We start from the raw sequence: 21,897 nt of genomic DNA, 5'->3' as shown, positions 1-21,897 counted from the left end.
GGCTCTACCACTGAGCCACAACCCCAGTCCTTCCCTTTGTTTTTTATTTAGAGACAGGGTCTCTCTAATTTACATCTTGTGATGCTCCTCCCTCAGCCTCCTGAGTGGCTGGGGTTATAAACATGCACCTCCAGGACCAGCAAGGACTTTTTTTTTTTTTAATCTGAATTCAAAGTACTAGATAATAACAAAGAAGAAGATGAGACAAAAGGTATCACTGAGTGAAGTTCACATAAAAATCCTTGGAGTCTAATACTGTGTTTAGGTATGAAATAAACATCTTTTTGGTGGTATTGAAATAAATAAAAATAAAGTCTTTGTCTTGATCATCGAGGGTGAGAATATTGACTAAATTTAGCCTTTAACTTTCAAATCAACAGAACATTATCCAGAGAATAAAGAAAACCAGATAAATCCAACTAAAGAGAGGAAAGGAAAATTTGGGCTGTAGATACAGCTCTGTGGCGAGCATTTGCCTAGCATGTACCAAACCTTGGATTCAGTCCCCAAGATCACATTTAAAAATAAATAAATAAATATGCTAAATATAAAATACAAAATAAGATGGTAGGAATTATTTAAAATATACTAATAATAACAGTTCATATTAAAAATTCACTAAATAAATTTCAGTTTGTATTTTTTAAAAGGAAAAAATGAAGAAGAAAAAAATAAAATACAGATAGATATTTAAATCTAATTATGTATGACCTATAGGAGTTACATTTAAAATAAAATAATATATATCATATATATATTATATATATATCAGACAAAGATAGTTTTTAATGCAAGAAAAATACAAACAACAATACAGTGTTAAGTCAGACAAGGTAAAACTTAAAGCAAAACATATTAATTCTTAGGCTTCTTTTTAACTAATTTCTTTTTTCTTTTTCTTTTTATGTGGTACTGGGAATTAAACCCAAGGGCACTCTACCACTGAGATACATCTCAACCCCCCCCTTTTTTTTTTTTAATTTTAGGACAGGTTCTCACTAAATTGCCCAGGCTGGTTTGAATTTGCAATCCTCCATTTCACCACTCACCCCACCACCTCCAGTAGCTGAGACCCCAGTAACTGCACCACGTGTCCTGCTAAGCAAAAAAATTTTTTAATAAAAAAAGAAATAGCATCAGAGAACTTGGTGCATCTATTTTTTAATCTTATTTAATTTTTTCATTGATTTTTAATTGATTTTTTCAAAATAAATGACAGCAGAATGCAGTACAATTCTTATTACACATATACAGCACAACTTTTCATATCTCTGGTTGTATATAAGTATGTTGACACCAATTTGTATCTTCATACATGTATTTTGGATATTGATGTCCATCACATTCCACCATTCTTGCTAATCTCCTGCCACCTCCCTTTACTTCCACCACTCTGTCCAATCTAGATTTCATCTATTCCTCCCATGCTCCCCCTCCCTACACCACTATGAATCAGCCTCTTTATATCAGAGAAAACAGTGGTGCATCTAATAACATAACTTTGTACTATCCCAAACAGCAATGGACAGAATTAGAAAGAATAATTAATAAGCCCACAAATGTAGGAGATTTTTAAATTCCTCCCTCAAAATTTGATAAAACAATACCAAAAAATTAAGGATTTGTAATATTTTAAAACCTTATTTAGAAGGGAGATAAAGACAGAAATCGCAAAACAGATCGTTTTCTTTATATACATGTTCTTTTCAAGCATGTGTGGGACATTTACTAAAATTGACCATATGTAAGTCTCAACCAATTTCATAAAACTGATGTTTAAAATAAATTCATACTGATTATAGAAAATTTGGTAAAAATAGACCAAATTTTACCATTGTGGTTTAAGGAACAAGATAAAAATTTTAATACCACTCTGATTAGAGTTTACCTCTTTTAACATTTGGCATACTTCCTTTCAGTCTTTTTCAAAATGTATGTTGCATGTTTTTTCAAGCTGCTGATGTTTGGATTTGGGGGTTTTTCTGGTTTTTTTCTTCTTCTTTTTTTCCCCATGCCCACATTTACTGCATTTTCTTTTTGTATCCCGTTTTATTTGCAAATAATAATAATCCTACTATTTCAGCAAAGAGAAGCAGTAGTCTCTCTTACCAAAAAAAATATATATATATAGATATATAGATATAGATATAGATATAGATATAGATATAGATATAGATATATATCAGCTCTTGCAAGAATGTGTGGTCCTTAGAAAATTAACATTCATAATGGTGGCATGTTTTCATCTGGATAGATTACTTGGGAAAATTGCCATGGAACTCATTGGCCCGAGAAGCAGAGAAGGACTGAATTGAAGTTGAAGCAAAACCAGATTCTCGCTCTACTCAAAGGAGCAACATGCCTTCCTCCCCAATTCAGACGCAGCCGGAGACAGCAGGGGAAATCCCCCACCAACACCTGGCAGACGCCTGAAAGGACAGATTAATCACTAGCAGGGACTTGGGGGAGAGAAGTATTAAATAGTGGCCAGATAGAAGCCTGAGGAGTGGGACCCAGAAGAAAAATAAGGAACCACCAAAGAGGGGGTAACTTCAAAGAAAAGCGAGTCTTTCTGAGCACCCCCCCCCCACACACACACACACATCCAATACTAAATAAAGTCGCAGTTTTCGGTCCTGTCACCTTTAGGTGAAAACGCTGTGTAAACTCGCAGCTGATTTCAAGGTGGACCAACCCAGAAAAAAAAAGGCATGGCGGTACTTTGGGCGCGGTTGGACAGAAGCGCAATTCCTGGGTACAGAAGAAAGAGTTTTGGAATAAAAGGAGCCATCTCTTGGGGATGAGAAGCAGCTTCTCCCAGCTTCCCGCACACACCTGCAGATCCTGCCACTAGGAAACCGCGCCCCTAAGAGACAAAGACCGGAAGCTTGAGAAGGATTCTTGCATGAAAGTCCTCCGGATTCTAGTAAGAAATTAACATTCTGTTAAATGCCTGGCACACAGTAGGACTTGATACATTTTAGTTATTGCTAGTCTTTTTTTCTTCTTTAAGAATAATACAAAAAGAAAAGAAAAGAATACAACCGCCAAGTGTAGTGGCTCACTCCTTTAATCCCAGGGATATGGGAAGTTGAGGCAGGAGGATTGCAGATTCAAAGCCAGCCTCAGCAATTTAGCGAGGCCCTAAGCAATTTAGAGAGACCCTATCTCAAATTTTTAAAAAAATAAATCAAAAGGGCTGGGTATATGGTTCAGTGGTTAAGCGTCCCTGGGTTCAATCTCTGGTACAAGAAAGAAACACAATGGTTTGAGGCACAGAGTTTTGCTTAAAAGAGTCCTGAATTTAAATTCATGCTCAGATCCCATCTATTACCTCTTTGGTCTCTGCAGAGTAGCTTTACTGACACTCTAAAACTAGTTTTCTCAATGGTGAAATGGAATTAATAACATCTATTAATGGGATTAAATTAGTTTATGTATGTAAAGACTAACCCATGGTCAAATGGTAGTAGTTAAAATTATCATTTAATATTTATTTGTTGGTCTTTTTAAAAAATACTCTTATTAAATTTCTCCTCTCTCTATATATATTTATTTATAGGGAGGGATCATTTCTTTCAAGACAATTTGAAATCTATCCTCTCTTGATTTATTCATTCATTTTATTCATTCAATGATTTTTCAGTTCTGGGGATCAAACCCAGGGCTTTACATATGCCAACAAGTATTCTTTCTGACTAGTTCTCAACAGCATTATCTGTATATCCCAGCGCCTTATCTCCATCTTTCAGTAGCCTCAATTTCCCATCTCTGTTATATTCATCCCTGTGTAGTATATCCATTCATGATTTCAACTATGGAGAACAGAACTTAAGAAAGTATATAATAAAGTAAAGCTCATAGGTCCTTTCATAGAACCTCTCTATGAACACAAAGAAGGAATTGAATGAATATGAATGGATCTAGAAGAGCATTATAGATAATTGAGTCTTCATCCTAGTCTTGAATTATGAATGTCTTGAATAAGATAACCCTGGGTTTGAACCTGTGTTCTGCCATAGACTCACTGTGGGTAAGTTAACTAATATGGACAAAAGTCAGTTTCCTCAAGTACTCGCTGAACATAATACCCACTTAAAATGTGAGTGGGATTAAATGAACTGATATATGTGAAGCCTAAGGAATCAACTGACACTATCTAAACATGCTATTTTTCATTCCTTCCTCCCCTTTCTGTCCTTCATTCTCCATTATCTGCTAATTTCTCCACCACCATTTTCTATTCTCCCCTTCATCATTTGTTTAGTTTGGAGTCACCTGGAAACAGCATAAACCTCTTACTTACCAAGAAAAAATATGCAACCACTTGAGCTACAGGTTGGACCATGGAAATGGTCTTCATAGGGATGTTGGTGCATGGACAGTTTCTATGGTAAACTATAAATAGGTGCCCATATTGTTGTGATACATTTTAAATCACATATTCTACCTTTTTGAGAAAAGTGCAATGCAGGGTTGAAACAGAAATCTTGTTAGAAATCAGGATCAATTTTACCTAGAACATTCTCTCAACCTACCAATCCTGAAGACCATTTTGCTTAAAATGAGGTCTTATAATTAAGTGCTCTTTCACAATTTATCTTGTGCCAATCATTGAAAGCTTTTCCTGGTTCTTTATGAATTAAAATCTCAAATTTAATTTTCCCAGGTCAAGACTCTGTTGCAAATACTGAGGATTTCATTTCTTCTTGTCAAATGCCATACTAAGAAGGCACAAGGAAAAGTGAAAGTTTGCTTTCTCTGGAGAAGAAAATGTTAAGAGATAAATTAATCATAGGTGGTAATCTGTGAAGGTACCTCCCCTTTCTCACAGAACTGACCAGGGGATTGTGTTGCTTTGGCCAGTACTTTCTCTGCCTGGAAATCAAAGCCTGATCTACTGCTGGACATGTAGATTCAATTCCTGATTTCATCTATAGTGGAGACCATCTTCAGTCCCAGTCTGAGCTAATGTACTTCCTGCCTTTCTTCCAGGAGACAATTTTCTGACTAGTTCTCAACAGCATTATCTGTAACATTTATTGTCTCCCATCATGCAATTGAGGTGGGCCCTGAAGAAAACATGCAATTCTAGCCCTCCAGCTGCTCCCTATCTTGGTGCTTACAAGGTGCTGACAACCGAATCTGAATCGCACAGGAAGTGAATTTTCACTAAAAAGGACTACAAAAGAAAAGAGAGATTTTCTTCAGATTTCCTCAGGAATCTGAGGAAAGCAGAGTTCACTATGAACTGAGCAGAATCTTTCTGAAGGAAACCTAGGGTGCATTCTCTATCTTGTGATGCACTGGTGTAGAGCAGATAGGGGCATGAACTTCAAAGTGCCACTGTTTGAAGATAAGCTCTTCCAAAAATCAGCTGTATGATCTGGGCAAATTACTTAGCCTGTCTGTGCCTCCATCTCCTTCGCTTTAAAATAAAGACACTAATACCCATCTCATAGATTGGTGATGCGAATTATGTGAGTTACAATATGTGAAGTACATGGCCTATGGTCAAATCTGAATAATGCTAATACGGACCACTGTTTTTTTTTTTTTTTTTTTTTTTTGAGAATGAGGAAATGTACAAAGGAGTATACAGAATGCCTGTGTAATTACTTAATTCTATCTGGGAGGAGCATCCGTGTTTAAGACACTGCCTGGGAGTGATCTTTAGACATCATGCTTTGTAATTGGCCCGTTACAATAACACTCAAGCGTGTGCGCGAGGCGAGGCGGTGCAGGTCTGGCTGCGTGGGTCTGTGTCTGGTCTGTAAACGGGGGCGGGATCGTGGCGGGTGCAGGCGAGCCCACACTGCGCGGCGGCTCGGACCACTGAGTGTGAGACCGTGTCCCTGTGTGTCACCAACGCACACTCTGATATGAACCCCACTTCGACGTGCGTGTCATGGCTTAAAAATAGATTCTAATCCGTCAGCCAGCTCTGGCAGCCAGCGGCAGCAGCCGGGGCGGCGGCGGCGGCGGCGGCGACAGCGACAGCGGCAGCGGCGGCGGCGGGAGAATCATGGCCGAGGAGCTGCCTGAGCCTGCGATCGGCCTCGGGAACTGAGACCCCGCACAGCTCGCGCGGAGAGGTACAGGGGCTGCGGCGGGGCGTCGCCTTCCCTTCTGGCTAGCGGACTGGGGAGAGGAGGACACCCCGGGCTATGGGGAGAAAGGGACACAGGGAAGGGGGCATCCCCCCCCCCCCCGCATCAGAGCGAGCTGTGCTGTCCTGGGCTCCCTCCCTCCCCCCAGCGCCAGGATGTCTGGGTTGGCAAAGGGCTGAGGCGACAACCATGAACCTGTTACCACCGAGACAGCAGACAGAGGAAGGGGTGGGGGAAACTGCCCCGGGGCCTCTCAGAACCGGCTGATGGGATTGGAGAATGCCCAGGGGTGTATCCCGGGACAGAATGGGGTTTCTCCACCACCCTCCTTCCCAAGAGGAGAGTCCCAGAGAGAGCTGTTTCCTACATCTGGTCGCCTTCCCTGCCTCCTCTTACCTATCACCATGACATAGGCAGCAGAAGCAGAATCTATTAGGAGAAAAAAGGTTGTTTGGGCATTTCTAAACAGTTATAGGGTCTTTAGGCCTGAAGAGAAAAGATGGGTGGTGATGGTGGTAATGATGATGGTGGTGGTGATGATCATAATAGCTGTGGTGGTGTTGAGGCAGTACTGTTTTATTTCTATGCTGTTTCTGACCCAGCCGTTGGGAGAAAAAAAAAAAAATGTCTGTATCTAAATACCTTAATAGCCATTTATTCCTCCTGAGCTGGGATCCTGAAACCCCTGTTTCTGATGTCCTGTGAGTACTTGGCCTCTACTGGCCCTGGAGAAAGGGAGAGATGGGCCCTGGCTGCCACTGTGGGATGAGACACAGTGTGGCCATGGATAAAGATGGCCTCTCACTGATGGACAGTAGGTTTTAGTCCCTTGGGCAGAAGTCAGGAAAGGAAATGGGAGGAGGACTGCAAGTCAATCTATCATTCCAAATACTGGGGAACATAAGTGTGACAGGAGGAGGAGGGATAGGGGCCCATGTACCTGTCTGCCTAAAGGTTCCAGGGCAAGCCTCAAAGGCTGACCCTTCCCAGCTGTAAAACTCAAGGCATGACTCTAGTTTCACAAACGCCAGCTGCCAACAGGTATTCTGAAACACATCTGCTAACCTCCTGGTTGGAGGCCCCCCGTGCACACTGTGTAGGATCAGTTGATTCTAACAACCCTGAAGAGTATCTGAGTCCCAGGGCCTGCAGAATCCTCATTTTCCCTTTTCTTCTCCCTCTACAGGCCTCAGGCCTCCACCTCTCCCCCTCCAAACACACAGACACAACATTATTCATGTATTTAACTCAGAATGCCTGCTTTGACTCAGAATTCTCACCTTCAAGGTGAGGTTTGAGCGTGGTTTATCTGTTATGCATATAGATTGAGTCCTTCTGTTAGCTCTTACACTGAGCAAGTATTTTCCCAAACTTACTCTCCCTCTTTATTGCTGTTCTTCACTAACCCAGTCCCTCCCCACAAATATTTCCTATTAACAGGCATATCTTTGAGGCTGTGCAGGGAAGGAATGGGTTAAGGCACTTCATCTCTCTGGAACCAAGGAAACAGGCCTGACATATGCCATGGCCCCAGCTGCCTTGTCTTTCTGATAATTTTCTCTGGAAGGGTCCAAAGCCACCCCCATCTGCATCTCAGCTCCCTAGACTCTCTGCCTATAGCCTTAGGCAGATGAGGCCCAGATTCAGGCTGGCAAGAGCCCCAGCAGTGGGTACAAGCACTGAAACGCCAAGTGTGTGTGTGTGTGTGTGTGTGTGTGTACTGGCAATGAGGGTGGGGTGGTAGAGCAGAAACCCAGCAGCTGGGCAGCTCCCTCTTCCCGTAAACAAGGACATGTGACTCTCCCACCTCCTTGTGTGGCAGAGCCAAAGAGCTCAGTGAAAGGAGCTTCTGCGGCTTGAAGAAAAAGGCAATCCTGATGGCCCTACCAGGGCTGGCCTTACCTTCTCTTCCTTGAGGATCCTCTCCCCAGGGCCTGACCCAGCCCAATTAGCAGGAAGGAAAACAGCTGCTCTGGACTCACTCAAGTGTGTCTCACACCTTCCTCTTTCAGCAACAGCTACCTGGTGACCAGCCCCATCATCACCACAGCCATCGTGCAGCTGCCACAGTTCCTGCTGCCTCTAAGATGTGCCCTGGTAACTGGCTCTGGGCCTCCATGACTTTTATGGCCCGATTTTCCCGGAGTAGTTCAAGGTCTCCTGTTCGCACTAGAGGGAGCCTGGAGGAGATGCCAACTGTTCAACATCCCTTCCTCAACGTCTTTGAGTTGGAAAGGCTCCTCTACACAGGCAAGACAGCCTGTAACCATGCCGATGAGGTCTGGCCAGGCCTCTACCTTGGAGACCAGTATGTACGGGGTAAACAGGGATCATGCCTGGATGTGTGTGTGTGTGTGTGTGTGTGTGTGTGTAAGGAGAAAAGAGGGTGGCAGACAGACACTGAGTTGTGTTGTTGGTTCCAGATTAAGGATTGAAGGGAGGGGGGAACACAGAAAATAAAGGCTGGAGGGTTTGGGAGAGTTTAGATAGGATTATCAAAATGCCCAACTCAGGATTGAAAAACTCTTGTTCAAATAGTAACGTTATTCATTTAGCAAACACTTAGTATTGAGTGCCAGTGCTGCGTACCAAGCACAGTAGATGACTTCTCTGACCTTCCATCTGTTGTGCTATGACCCTGGATAAAGATAGTCACTGGGAGCCAGGAACAGTAGGTAGTAAGCCCAAGGGGTTCATCTCGAGATCAAAGCTAAAGTGTCTGCAGAGTCTGTAAGTTGGAGGCTGTGGAAAGAGGAATATCAAAGAAAGAGCAAATTCTTCTCTTCCTCAGGGGCTCTATGGTATGCAAGGATTTTTTTTCACATGTATTTTCACTCTTAATCTTCACAACAGCCTTGAGAGGTAGGTGATAAAGAGGAAACTGATGCTCAGGGAAGTTGTAACTGGCCAAACATCACATGAGTCTCATGAGCCAGGACTTAAAGGTTCTTTCAAATTTCCACTTAAGGAGTTTGCACTGGAAAAGCACTTGCCCTGACATATGACCATTTTTCCTGAGAGGTGTCTGCCACTCAGCTAAAGGGGATGGTCTTGATGCAAACTTGAAAGTGAAATTATAAAACTGGGAAAATGTGAGCCATGGCATAACAGGGAAAACAGAAGAGGATTCTGGGTATCAGTGACAGTATAAAGTAATTGGAAGGTTGGGTATGGGAAGAAGTATCAGAACCATGTTTAATGTCCCATGTAAGGTCAAGATTAGCAGGGACATTAAACATTTTTTTTCTTATTTTTTACTTTTTTGGTGCTGGGGATTGAACCCAGAGCCTTGTGCATGCTGAGTTTGAGTTGTATCACCGAGCTACACCCCCAATAGGTATTTTAAATGTGAGCACATCTAACAACCCTCTTGATGCTCAGATCCTCTCTGCAATATCCATGGAATATTAATGGATATACAACATCTAATATCCTCTCTGCAATACTCAGTGGTCTCCTTTTCCTGCTTGAACACCCCAGTGATGGGAAATGGCTCGCTCCTGAGATACTCCAACCTTTCTTCAGTTAGATTCCACTGTTAGTATGTCCTGTTAGTAGCCTGAAAGTGAAATCTGTGGCCCTATAGCCTTAATCCTTTGATCTTATTTCTACCCTTTAGGGCCCTGCAAATCAAGGAAAATCCCACTTCCTCAGAGCACCCCTTCAATATTTTATTATGGCCATTTTCACCCCTCCTCCTTAGTCTTCTCCAGTCACCCTCAGTTCTCTCAACCATTGCTCACAGGACAAGACTTTAACTCATTGCCCGTCTTCCTCCCTTCTGGGGCATTAGTAAGTAAAGTAGAGGCCTGGAGCCCATGATAGTACCTAGGCAAGAAATGGCCCTGACACCCTGGCTTCTCTACTCTCCCTCTAATTTCTGTTCAACACAGGGACATGGCCAACAACCGCCGCGAACTTCGTCGCCTGGGCATCACCCACGTCCTCAATGCCTCACACAGCAGATGGCGAGGTACACCTGAGGCCTATGAGGGACTGGGCATCCGCTACCTGGGTGTCGAGGCCCATGACTCGCCAGCCTTTGACATGAGCATCCACTTCCAGACGGCTGCTGACTTCATCCACCGTGCACTGAGCCAGCCAGGAGGTAGGAAGGGAAAGCAAAAAGGAGGAAAGATCAATGAACATGGAGCTTAGGAGAAGCCCAAGCGTTCAAGTATGGAGAGAGATTTTAGCCACATGATAAAATGCTCTGGATATAATGTTAAGGAAAGAAAACCATTCTCTCAAGTATTTTTTTTTCTTCTCAAAACAACACAAAGTAAATCACCCAGCATTGAGTGGCAAGTTGCACCTGGGTGGTGAGAATCTGGGTGCTATAATTTTTTAATTTGGGGGTTTTACATATTTCTATGCTTTCTAATTATTTTTACCTTCAGCATGGTAAAAATGCTTTAGCAGTCAGAAAAAAAAAACAGAGTAGGTCCTTTGAATTAATAGGTTCTGAATCCATGGATTCAATCAACTACATATTAAAAATACTTGAAAGAAAAAACTAATGAACATGTACAGATTTTTTTTATTTCTTGCCTTCATTTCTTAAACACTACAGTATAGTAATTATTTACATAGCATTTATATTATATTATATTAGGTATTTAGATAATCTAGAGATGATTTAAAGTATATAAGAAGACGAACATAGGTTATATAAAAATACTAAACCCCGTTTTATGTAGGGGACTTTAGCATCTACTGATTTTTGGTATCTTTGTGGAATCCTAGGACCAATCCACCTTAAATATTAAAGAAGGACTATGTGTGAAAATATAAATATATTCAATGATTAAGAGAAATAGCAAGATAAAAGGATAAGGGAACCAGATGCAATGCACATGACTGCCGTCCCTGCTACTGAGACAGGAGGATTTTGGAGCCAGGCATTTGAGGCCAGCCTGGGCAATATAGCAAGACCCAGTCTCAAAAAACACAAAGGGTAGAGAGACTGAACAGGGCTTGACACAAGGGTGTTTCCTGTTGATCCATTCAGCAAATATCAATGGAGTCCCTACCCTGTGCTAAGCTTGGTTTCTCATTAATGATGAGTCTACCTTTGCACCCTTTTCAGTTTTATGGACACTGAGGTGCTGCACGACCTCTCCATCCATTTCTGCAGAGGTTTCTTCCCCTTTGTTGAGGATCTGCATGTCTTGGTTTATTTTTGTATTTTATTCATTGCAGTGCTAGGGATTGGACCCACGACCTTGCTCATGCTTAGCATGATATACCCCCAGCCCAGTATCTTCATTCTTTTATTTTTATTTTTTTAAGAAAAAGGAATAAGCCAGGCGTGGTGGTACATGCCTGTAATCCCAGTGGCTCAGGAGGCTGAGGCAGGAGGATCGTGAGTTCAAACCCAGTCTCAGCAAAAGCAAGGTGCTAAGCTACTCAGTGAGACCCTGTCTCTAAATAAAATACAAAATAGGGCTGGGGATGTGGGTTAGTGGTTGAGTGCCCCCTGAGTTCAGTCCTCAGTACGCAGAGGAGGGGAAAAAAGAAAGGAATAAGAAGGTTTATTGCTAGAAAAGGAGAAACATAGGGGACTCCTGACCCAGAGACTGTGATTCTGCCTACCAGGATCTTCATGCTTAACACCACTCATCTGCACCCGTTTCTTTCTCCATGCACCTCTACTTATCTGTCTTCCTGTTCACCTGTCCTTGTCATACTCTCCCTGGCTTCCTCCAAGCGACCACAGTCTCCAGCTATCTCTTTGTGTCTCTCTTTGCAGGGAAGATTCTGGTGCACTGTGCTGTGGGAGTGAGCCGATCTGCCACCCTGGTGCTGGCCTACCTCATGCTGTACCACCACTTCACCCTTGTGGAGGCCATCAAGAAAGTCAAGGACCACCGAGGCATCATCCCCAACCGGGGCTTCTTGAGGCAGCTCCTGGCCCTGGACCGCAGGCTGCGGCAGGGTCTAGAGGCATGAGAGGAGGGGGAAGAAGTCAGGTCAGGTCCCTGGGTAGGTCCCTGGCTCCCAGCTGGAGGAAGGAAGCCCAGGTGGCAGGTAACAGATAACTCAAGTAGTCCATTCTCTCCTAGTGACAGGAGAGTGAATGCTCAGGGGTGGAGCCTTTGAGGGAGGGGATAGGAAGTAAGGTTTGGAAGCGAGGTTGGTGGCACCCAGGGACTTTTGACCAGGGAAGGAAGCAGGTAGACTGCAGGTGAAAGATGATCCTAGGATCTGATTCAGGCACTGCTGGATTCCAGCCAAGGTGCTCCCAGTGATTCACAGTCCCCTACCCTCTTTGTGCTCAAGTGTTCCCCCCTCTCACTTACCAGAATGAAAGGGCCCTCTCTGTCCTGTGTCTGAGCAGGGAGTTAGAGATGCATCAAGCACAGATGTGATGGTATAGAATTGTGACAGACGGTGAAGGGATGGTGTGAGAAGCTGTGAAACCAGAGGGAGAAACCCACACAGACTTGTTACTCCAATCACAGGAAGAGTAGGTGTGTGAGGGTTGGCATGGTGCTTATGAGAGCTGCTTGTGATCAAGAGTATTACAGAGGTGCATGACTAGCTGGTCATTCACTTATTGGATTCAGGTGTCTGAAGGAAAAATAAAGATGATGGAAAAGAAGAGAGCTTCTTGGTGTCATTGACAATTTGAAAGAGTTCTATTTCTCTCTCTTGGGGATCCTAGCCTTGCTGGGGATAGCAGCAGTTCCTGACCCCCTCCTTTTGGTGATCAGCTTCCACCACCTTGAAAACCTCCACCAGTTCTTGCGAAACCCTGGAAAATCTTGAACTGTTATTTCCAGAGATTCCACTAAGAGGCAGCAGAGGACCAAAAACCTCAGCTCTGCAACCACTTCTTGTTGCCTAGAAAACACTTCCTCCATCTTCTAATCTTAAAATAGGTCCCTGTTCATATGCTCAAATGCATAAGAAATATGTTTATTTTTTTTAAATCAGCCTGATTTCCATATAAGCTCCCCATTCTGATCAGATAACATTCTGATGAGAAACCCATCCCAACTGTAAATATACATTTAGGGGTTTGTATTTTGTCTGGTGCCAAGGTATTGTGGGGGCGAGGGAGAGGTCATGTAATTGCTTTCTCTTCTGATCTTTACAGGCTTGCTTCAGAGGAATGGAACACAATCCTATTAGTAAAGTTAATCAAAAATTAGACTTGGAGCTGGGAGTATAACTTAGTGGTAGAGCATTTGCCTAGTACATACATACAAGACCTTGGGTTATATGCCCAAAACCACCCCCCCCCAAAAAAAAAGATATAAATCCAATTATAGTCAATCAGTTTTGATGAGTATTTTTTCTTTTAATTCATCTCTTCTGATGGCCCTTCTCATGGTTGGAAGCCAGCTCTCATGGTTGGCTTCTGTCTTGCTACTTTGGGCCTAGCAGGTCTGATTGCTTCTAGTAGTCTATGTTTATCGTATTTCCAGTTTCCTCACCAGCCTTGCCCATACTGGGATTCCTGTAGGAACCAGAACTCCAATCTCTCAGAATTTGTAGGTCTCAGTGCTCCAGGCTAATACCTATAAGATGAAGGCAAGCAAGCTCTGTTAGTTGGAATGTCAAAATTCCATCACTGTTAAGAGACATATTTATCTAAGAGATAGAATGAGGACTTCATTAGGTAATATTGATTTATTATTATTATTAGTTGTTCAAAACATTACAAAGCTCTTGACATATCATATTTCATACATTTGATTCAAGCAGATTATGAACTCCCATTTTTACCCCGTATACATATTGCAGATTCACATCAGTTACACATCCACGTTTTTACATACTGCCATACTGGTGTCTGTTGTATTCTGCTGCCTTTCCTATCCTCTACTATCCCCTCTCGGTAATATTGATTTTAATTGAAATGTGTTGATTTCCTATCAGAACCATGGACCAGATGAATTACATATAACTAAAAAGAATTACACATAACTCAAAATAACTCATGCTCTTAGAAAGACGAACTGCAACTAGAAACAGTTGGGTAAAGAAGACAATTGTCGTCTCCTTTGTTTTGGCCTAGAAAAGACAGTACTATGTATGTAACTGAACAGCCACAACCATATTTGTTCGGTCTGATTATTCCCTAGAGTGTTCATGATGAATAATTTGAGAATTTAATTCTAACTTCTAGTAAGGAATTACAGTTACTAAAATACATTAAACCAAAGAACAGGCTTCCAGATGATCTGCACAGAACAGATTCTGTACTTTTATTATTCAAAGAAGCATATCATTGCTATGCCCAGGCACTCTCCTATCTTTACAAACACTCGTCTAATTCTCATAAAAGCCCTGTGAAGACGGTATAATTGTCATTGCTTAGGAACAGAGAGTCAAGGTTCCCTAATTGGCTCAAGGATGCACAAAGAGTAAGTGGAAGAACTAGAATTTAAAACTGAATTATCTGGCTCCAGAATCTGTGTTTACCCATCATACTATACTGAGCCTCCAGCCCCACCCCTGAAGGGTTTATGAAGGATTTCCCTGTCTATTCTAGAGATTGTGATCCTTCCAAAAAGAACTATGTGTATCAGAGGGGAGAAGGAGCCCACAGCCTGGTATTCACCCAATTAGAATCAGTCCCAGCCTCCAAGTGGGCTCAGGGTAACACCTGTCACAGGTGTGTATCACCTCCATCTCCCAAACCTGAGGTTCAATGTCAAGACTCCCCTATCGTATTCTTGGGCAATGGACCATGCAGACTAAAATAACTGGAATGTGAACAGGAGGAAATGTGCTCTGATTAGGCACAGCCTGTGCCACTAGTTGACTGTGCCTCAACCCTCTGGAGCTGAGATCCAAGTCAAACATCTCATTCTGCTTCTTTCCTTGCCATCTCCAGCCTCCGCCTGTTCAGTGTTGACTCAAGCCCTTGAGTCAGGCCCTGGAGATATTGCTGGCTCTGAGGAGGAGGAGGAGTGTTTGCCCAAACCTTCACCCCTATAACTAATCCCAACTGGGAAGCTCCACAGGGAGCAGCAGCTAAGAGAAAACTGCTGCTTCTGAGTCCCAGGGCAGCAGATGAAGCTGGAACCACACAAGCATCTAACTAAGAATTATGCTGGGTCTAGAAGACTCAGCATTACCACATCCAAGGGCCTCTGCTAGAAGTAGATACCTTAAAGAAAAGGATATTTGGGTCTGGGGTTGTAGCTCGGAGTTACAGTGCTTGCCTAGCCTACACGAGGCCCCAGGTTTGATACTCAGATACAAAGAGAAAGAAAATTTGAATAGAGAGAAGAATTGGCCGGGTTATAAGGAAACGAAACCCTGCTTATCATAGATTTTTGTCCTCAAAGTATTTTTTGAGGTGGGGGAAGAGCAAAAGACCCACAAGCTTTATAGAAAGTCCTGTTTGCACCCTAATCCCTGGAACCTGTAAATATGCCATCTTACCTGGTGATGTATTAGTCTATTTTTGGTGCTATAACGAAAAACCGGAAGCTGAGTAATTTCTTACAGAAAAGAGATTGATTTTGCTCACAGTTTAAGAAGCAGAAAGTCCATAATTAGGTGATCCTAATAGTTTGGCCTCTGGAGAGGGTTTCCCCTGGCTGCATCATATCATAGTGGATAATATCAGAGCAGGAGCACATGTGAAAGGGAGAAAGGGCATGGTGAGACAGAAAGCAAGAGAGAGCTGGGTGTGATAGTGCACACCTGTAATTCTAGCAGGAGGTTAGTAAATTTGGGGGCCAGCCTCAGCAACTTAGCAAGACCAGGTCTCAAAAAAAAAAAATTTAAAAAGGGTTGTAAACTAACAGCATCAGTGTGAAATCCACCAACAGAGGGTGTCTTGTGTCATACCTCCATATCTGGGAAACTTGACACAGGATTTGGGTTTCCAGTCCTCCTTGAAAAGTTGAAAAAGACAATAGCCCACGTTTGCGCATGACAGCAGTCTGAGTAAAGGCTGTCTCCTTTAGAGGAGTTAAGTGCCTGTTCTATAGTTCCACCTCTTCCCTTCTCCACCTTTAAAAAAAAAAAAAAAACTGGGGATTAAACCCAGGGAAGCTTAACCACCAAGCCATATCCCCAGCCCTTTTTAAAAATATATATATTTTACTTAGAGACAGGGTCTTGCCAAGTTGCTGAGAATGGCTTTGAACTTGCTATTGTGCTGCATCAACCTCCTGAGCCGCTGGGATTACAGGCATGCACCACTATGCCCAGCACTCTACCTATTTTCTAACACAAGACCTGTTGCGCTCCTTGAGACCAATTGCCTGCAACCCCTGAGGTAAATCAATCCTACTATGTCTTTTTTTTTTTTAGAATTTTAATATTTATTTTTTAGTTTTCGGCGAACACAACATCTTTGTTTGTATGTGGTGCTGAGGATCGAACCTGAGCCTCATGCATGCCAGGCGAGCACGCTACTTCTTGAGCCTCATCCCCAGCCCCCCACTATGTCTTAAATTCCTACCCCAAAATATAAACTATTACTTACCTTAAAAAATCCAGACTAGCCCACCTTCCCTCATTTTCTTCCAATTCCTGTAGTCATTCTTGAAATGTTCTTAGTTTGTGGGGAGTGGTTGCTGGCCTTTACAACGGCCTGGGATGTTTCCCCTGGTTTGGCAGACACTCGAACCTCCAGCCAAATTCCCATTCAGCATCTGGAGCCAGCCTGGGAGAAGGTGGCTGGCACAGTGAGTCTCAGGAAGGAAGCTTGGAAGTAAGTGGAAAGAGGCCCAGGAAGCAGGGAGGGGTGTGTGTTTATAAGTTCACAACTTGGCTTCTGATGATCTGTGGACCTCCACCTTCTGCCTAGGTAATTTTCCCTGGGGCAGTATTTTTATTTTTAAGTGCTCAGAAATCAAAGGCCCCTGCCTCTGACCCTTGGAGCTTATTCACAAACTGGGTTAAAACTGGCCAAGCCCACATTCTCAATGTATAACCTTGACAGAGCCTGAGCTTAATTGAGACCCACAACCAATGGCAACCTACTGAAAACAGACAGCAAAAATATTAACCCGGGGAGGGAGATAGAGTCTGCCCCAGGAGAGGGGAGAGCACCCAGTCCACTTACAATGTTCAACCCCAAAGAGCCGGCACCGGTTGGTCCTTGCTCCAGGGAGGGAGAGGACTCTTACTTGCTTTAGGAGAAAGGAGAAACATGTCCCCAAGATGTGTCTCATAGAAAGTAAAAGAGGTGAAGTGGGCTGGACACCCAAGGCTAAAGCTCAAATGGTTGTCCCCTGCCAACCCATGCCAGGTACAAAACACTCCCAGCTGCCAAGCAAGATAAGGCTGGGACCCTGCCCAGCTTCTTTGCACATGTGAATGATCATAACCTCAAGAACACCCCCACTGGAAGGCATCCAAGAGAACATCCAGTTCAGGGATTTTATTTTCTTTTTCCTTTTGTTTCTTTCTGTTTCTTTTCTTTCTTTATGGGTTTTTTGTTTTGTTTTGTTTTGTTTGTTTTCTTGATGTCTTGTTCTGCTGGAAACAAGCATTTTTTCAAAGATACTATCAAAACTTTGGCAAATATCTCCAAACAAACTGATAAACATAATGCTTTGTTTTTCAACTGGCAGTACTTTGAAAAGATAATACAAAAAAAAAAAAAAAACTAACCTGAGTCAACATTAGCTCAAAATGCTTACATTTTTGACTATATAACTTATGTTCCCACATGATAAAACAAGTGATAGCTGGAATCAACATTAACAGATAAATTCTGTGAAATGAAAATTGGTGCTCTTGGATGAATCACAGAATGTTATGGTTAAATAGACCCACTCTTTTTTATATTCCTGGCACCCAGGATGAAAAAAAAAAAAAAAAAAAATATATATATATATATATATATATATATATATATATATACACACACACACACATGTAATGTAAGTAAAAGATTTTTACCTACTTATATATTGTAATAATTATTTTTTGAAGACAGATGTGCTAAGAAGCTAATTTACTTTTATTTTATTTCAGTTGTGTGTGTGTGCCATGGATGAAACTTAGGTCTTAAACATGCTCTAGGTGAATGCTCTACCACCAGCCCTGAGTCCTAGTATTTCAAATCACTTTCATTGGGGCCATTTATGTGAGGGTGGGATAGGGAGAGGAATTCCCTTGTGATTCAAACAAGAAGACTTATTTTTATATTTTATATGCATTTTGTTGTTTTATTTTGTTGTTGCTGTTTTCTTTCTTGGTGCCATGTATTGAACCCAGGACGTTACACAAGCTAAGCATACACTCTACCACTAAGGTACATCCTTAGCCCTTGCAGTTATTTTTAGACCTTACTACATAAAAGATTATGCCAACGAAAAACAGATATAAAACCAACAATCTAATCCAATCCTTCACTTTGTAAATGAGAAAACCAAGACAGGGAGAGGTAACAGGAAGGCACAGAAATAACACCAAAACCAAGACTCAGGTAGGGAGAGATTGCTATGAGTTCACCAGAGTCACTTCTCCCCTGTTATTAATAGAACTGCCTGAGCTTTGGCCAGACACATGACTATCCTGCGAACGACGACATTCCACAGTCTGCTTTGCTGAGAAATGTGACCCTGGGACTAAATTCTCACCAATAGAATGTGAGCAAAAGTAATGTTCTATTTCTTACAAGGAAAAGACTGTCCCTTTAGTGTTTTGAACCCTTCCTTTGGATTAGAACATTAGATAAATGATTAGTAAACCATATGAACAAGGGAAACATCCTGGGAACCCGCCAAGGGACAAAAGAACCTAGGTCACCAGATGGCTTTATGAAATAGAACCACCTTTACACCCTGCATCTTCCACTTTCTTTGGGATATTTATGAGTCAAAAATAAACTACTAGAGTGTTTGAGCACTCTAGTTTTTTATGCCTCTTTGTTACAGTAGTTTTATTATTTATCTACTGCTGAGTAACAAATTACTTCAAAACTCAGTGGCTTAAAACAATAAATATTTGTTATTATTTGGTGGTTTCTGTGGATTAGGACATCAAGGGTAGTGTAACTGTGTGGTTCTGCCTCAGAATTTTTCCTGAGGGTACAGCTATTGTGGTGACAGGGGCTGCAGTTATCTAAAAGCCTGAATATGATAGAATACCCACTCCCAAGCTCATTCATGTGGCTATCATCAGACACCTCAGTTCCTTACCACGTCCTTTCTCCATAGGTGAGTGACTTTGTGATGTGACATTGCCTACCCCCCAGAACAAACAACCCAAGATGAAGAGTGGCTAAGAAACCACAGAGCATTTTTATGACCCATCTTCAAAGACGAATAGTTGCCTCCATCTTTTTCGATTGTTACAAGAGTCAAGAAGTCCAGCCCAAACTCAAGCAGATGGGGACTAGACTCTACCTCTTAAAGGAAGGGGTATCAAATGATTTGCGAATGCATTCTCAAAAATACCACAGGGACTCAGCCTGCATCTGAATTAATGTACTAGATTTACTGACTCCTAGTCCCGTGCATCTTCTCGGCCATGATGCTTCATGACGTAGTTCAAGGACAGTAATGACTAAAACTGTTGTGTGACAGGGACATGCCAAGCAGTTTTCAAACATTTTACCACTCATACAATGCTGTGTAGTATATGCTACTCCTAGCCCTAATTTTATAGGTGAGAAGAAAAGTTTAGAATTACCATGCCAGACTCTAAAGCCTTATTCAGCAGCAAACAGCATGCTTTGGGGAGGCAGACCAAGGGTGGAATTCTTGCACCAATACTTGAGTTATATGATTTTTGGTAATACCTAACCTTTCTGAGCTTCAGTTTAACATTAGAATTAAAAGGAAAGTTGAAAATAATAAACTTTCAAGGATTGCGGTAAGGAGTAATTGAAATCATGAGACGCACTGAGCACAGGAATTGGCATGAATGGGGAATCAATATGTCCTCCCATCTTTGCTTCATTCTCAGATCTCCACTGCCACCCAGGAGATGGTTCAGCTCTGACCTACAATTTGCTTCATTTCAGAAAGCCAAAAACTTAGCAGGACTATGCAGAATACCTGGGCAACCAGGTAGCATGAACCCCATACCCTCTGTTTCCACCCCCACCCCCATCCTTCTCTGATACTTTGGAAAACCATCAGGCTATGCTTAGGAAGTGCTTAGGAAAAGACTCTGGCAACTGTAGCATGGTCCCAGCCTCTGGAGAGAGAAAGGATGTTCCTACTTAGTCCCACAAAAGCCTTTGTCTCCTACTGGACTTTCCATGTGTGTTGGGACCTGAGGAGAAGAACAGGCAAATTGCTGCCTCACATTCCTAGAGAACCACAGACCAGGACATGGGAACATTGCTGGGTACATTATAAACACCTGTGGTCAAGAGTTGTATCAATTTCCTAAAAGAATCCCAGTACTTAGACTTCCCCAGTATCTAGACAGAGAAAGATCAAAGTTTTTAAAGAGTAAAAAGAGCAAAGGGGCTAGGCATGTATAGTACATGCATGAGCTTAGCATGTGCAAGGCCCCAGATTCCGTCTCTAGCACCCAAAAAAATAAATGTCCTAAAAATTAATATGAAGGGCCTCATTAGCCCAGTGTACAATGAACAACTCTCAACAACTTTAAGGAATTACATGTTCCTTTGTGAAAATTCTTTACTAAAATATTAAAAAGCTTGGAATGCAGCTCGGGAGGCTGAGGCAGGAGGATTGCAAGTTCAAACCCAGCCTAAGCAACTCAGTGTGACATTGTCTCTAAAAAAAAGACACCTTGGAAAATTACTGTGACAATTTGTCTTATTTTGAGGCATGACATATTTGTTTACTCAGTTAATTATCACTGTTTACAAACCAACCCTGGTTGACATTCTTTTACACATCCTTTTTTTTTCTTTAATTAATTTTTTTATTTATATATGACAGCAGAATGCATTACAATTCTTTTATTACACATATACAGCACAATTTTTCATACCTCTGGTCGTAAAAAAAATATATCCACGCCAATTCGTGTCTTTATACATGTACTTTGGATAATAATGACCATCACATTCCACCATCATTTCTAGCCCCATGCCCCCTTCCTTCCCCTCCAACCTCTGCCCTATCTAGAGTTTGTCTATTCCTCCCATGCTCCCTCTCCCTACCCCACTATGAATCAGCCTCCTTGTATCAGAGAAAACATTCAGCATTTGGTTTTTGGGGATTGGCTAACTTCACTTAGCATTATCTTCTCTAACTCCATCCATTTACCACAAATGCCATGATTTTATTCTCTTTTATTGCTGAGTAATATTCCATTGTGTATATATGCCATATATTTTTTATCCATTCATCTATTGAAGGGCATCTAGGTTGGTTCCACAGTTTAGCTTTTGTGAATTGTGCTGCTATAAACATTGATGTGGCTGTGTCTCTGTAGTATGCTGTTTTTAACCTTAAGACTGAGGAGAGAGATAGCTGGGTTAAATGGTGGTTCCATTCCCAATTTTCCAAGAAATCTACATACTGCTTTCCATATTGGCTGTACCAATTTGCAGTCCCACCAGCAGTGTATGAGTGTACCTTTTTCCCCACATCCTCATCACCACTTATTGTTGTTTGTATTCATAATAACTGCCATTCTGACTGGAGTGAGATGAAATCTTAGAGTGGTTTTGATTTGCATTTCTCATCATCTAGAGATGATGAACATTTTTTCATATATTTGTTGATTGATTGTGTATCATCTTCTGAGAAGTGTCTGTTCATGTCCTTGGCCCATTTATTGATTGGGTGATTTTTTTGGTGTTTAACTTTTTGAGTTCTTTATATACCCTAGAGATTAGTGCTTTATCACAAAACTCAACTCAAAATGGATCAAG

At 42.0% G+C, this 21,897-nt stretch overlaps 1 protein-coding gene and 1 long non-coding RNA gene across 2 annotated transcripts; one reads left to right on the top strand and one right to left on the bottom strand.

Moving 5' to 3' along the window:
- Positions 1–5,757: 5,757 nt before the first annotated feature.
- Dusp26 (dual specificity phosphatase 26) lies at positions 5,758–12,714 on the top strand. The gene is made up of 4 exons (XM_046453324.1): positions 5,758–6,095; positions 8,123–8,418; positions 10,004–10,218; positions 11,863–12,714. The coding sequence occupies exons 2-4, from the start codon at positions 8,198–8,200 to the stop codon at positions 12,060–12,062; spliced, it is 636 nt and encodes a 211-aa protein (XP_046309280.1). The 5' UTR covers positions 5,758–6,095; positions 8,123–8,197; the 3' UTR covers positions 12,063–12,714.
- A 677-nt stretch (positions 12,715–13,391) lies between these two features.
- Positions 13,392–17,288, bottom strand: LOC124098480 (uncharacterized). Its single transcript, XR_006853572.2, has 3 exons — positions 17,149–17,288; positions 16,567–16,746; positions 13,392–13,636 (listed from the first exon to the last, which is right to left on the bottom strand). It is a non-coding gene; the product is annotated as an uncharacterized LOC124098480 (long non-coding RNA).
- Between the last annotated feature and the right edge of the window lie 4,609 nt (positions 17,289–21,897).

Source organism: Marmota monax, unplaced genomic scaffold (assembly GCF_021218885.2).
Source record: "Marmota monax isolate L192 unplaced genomic scaffold, Marmota_monax_Labrador192_F-V1.1 WCK01_AAM20220418_F8-fsc00117, whole genome shotgun sequence".
Lineage (NCBI taxonomy): Eukaryota > Metazoa > Chordata > Mammalia > Rodentia > Sciuridae > Marmota > Marmota monax.
This window is presented reverse-complemented; position numbering and strand designations above follow the sequence as displayed.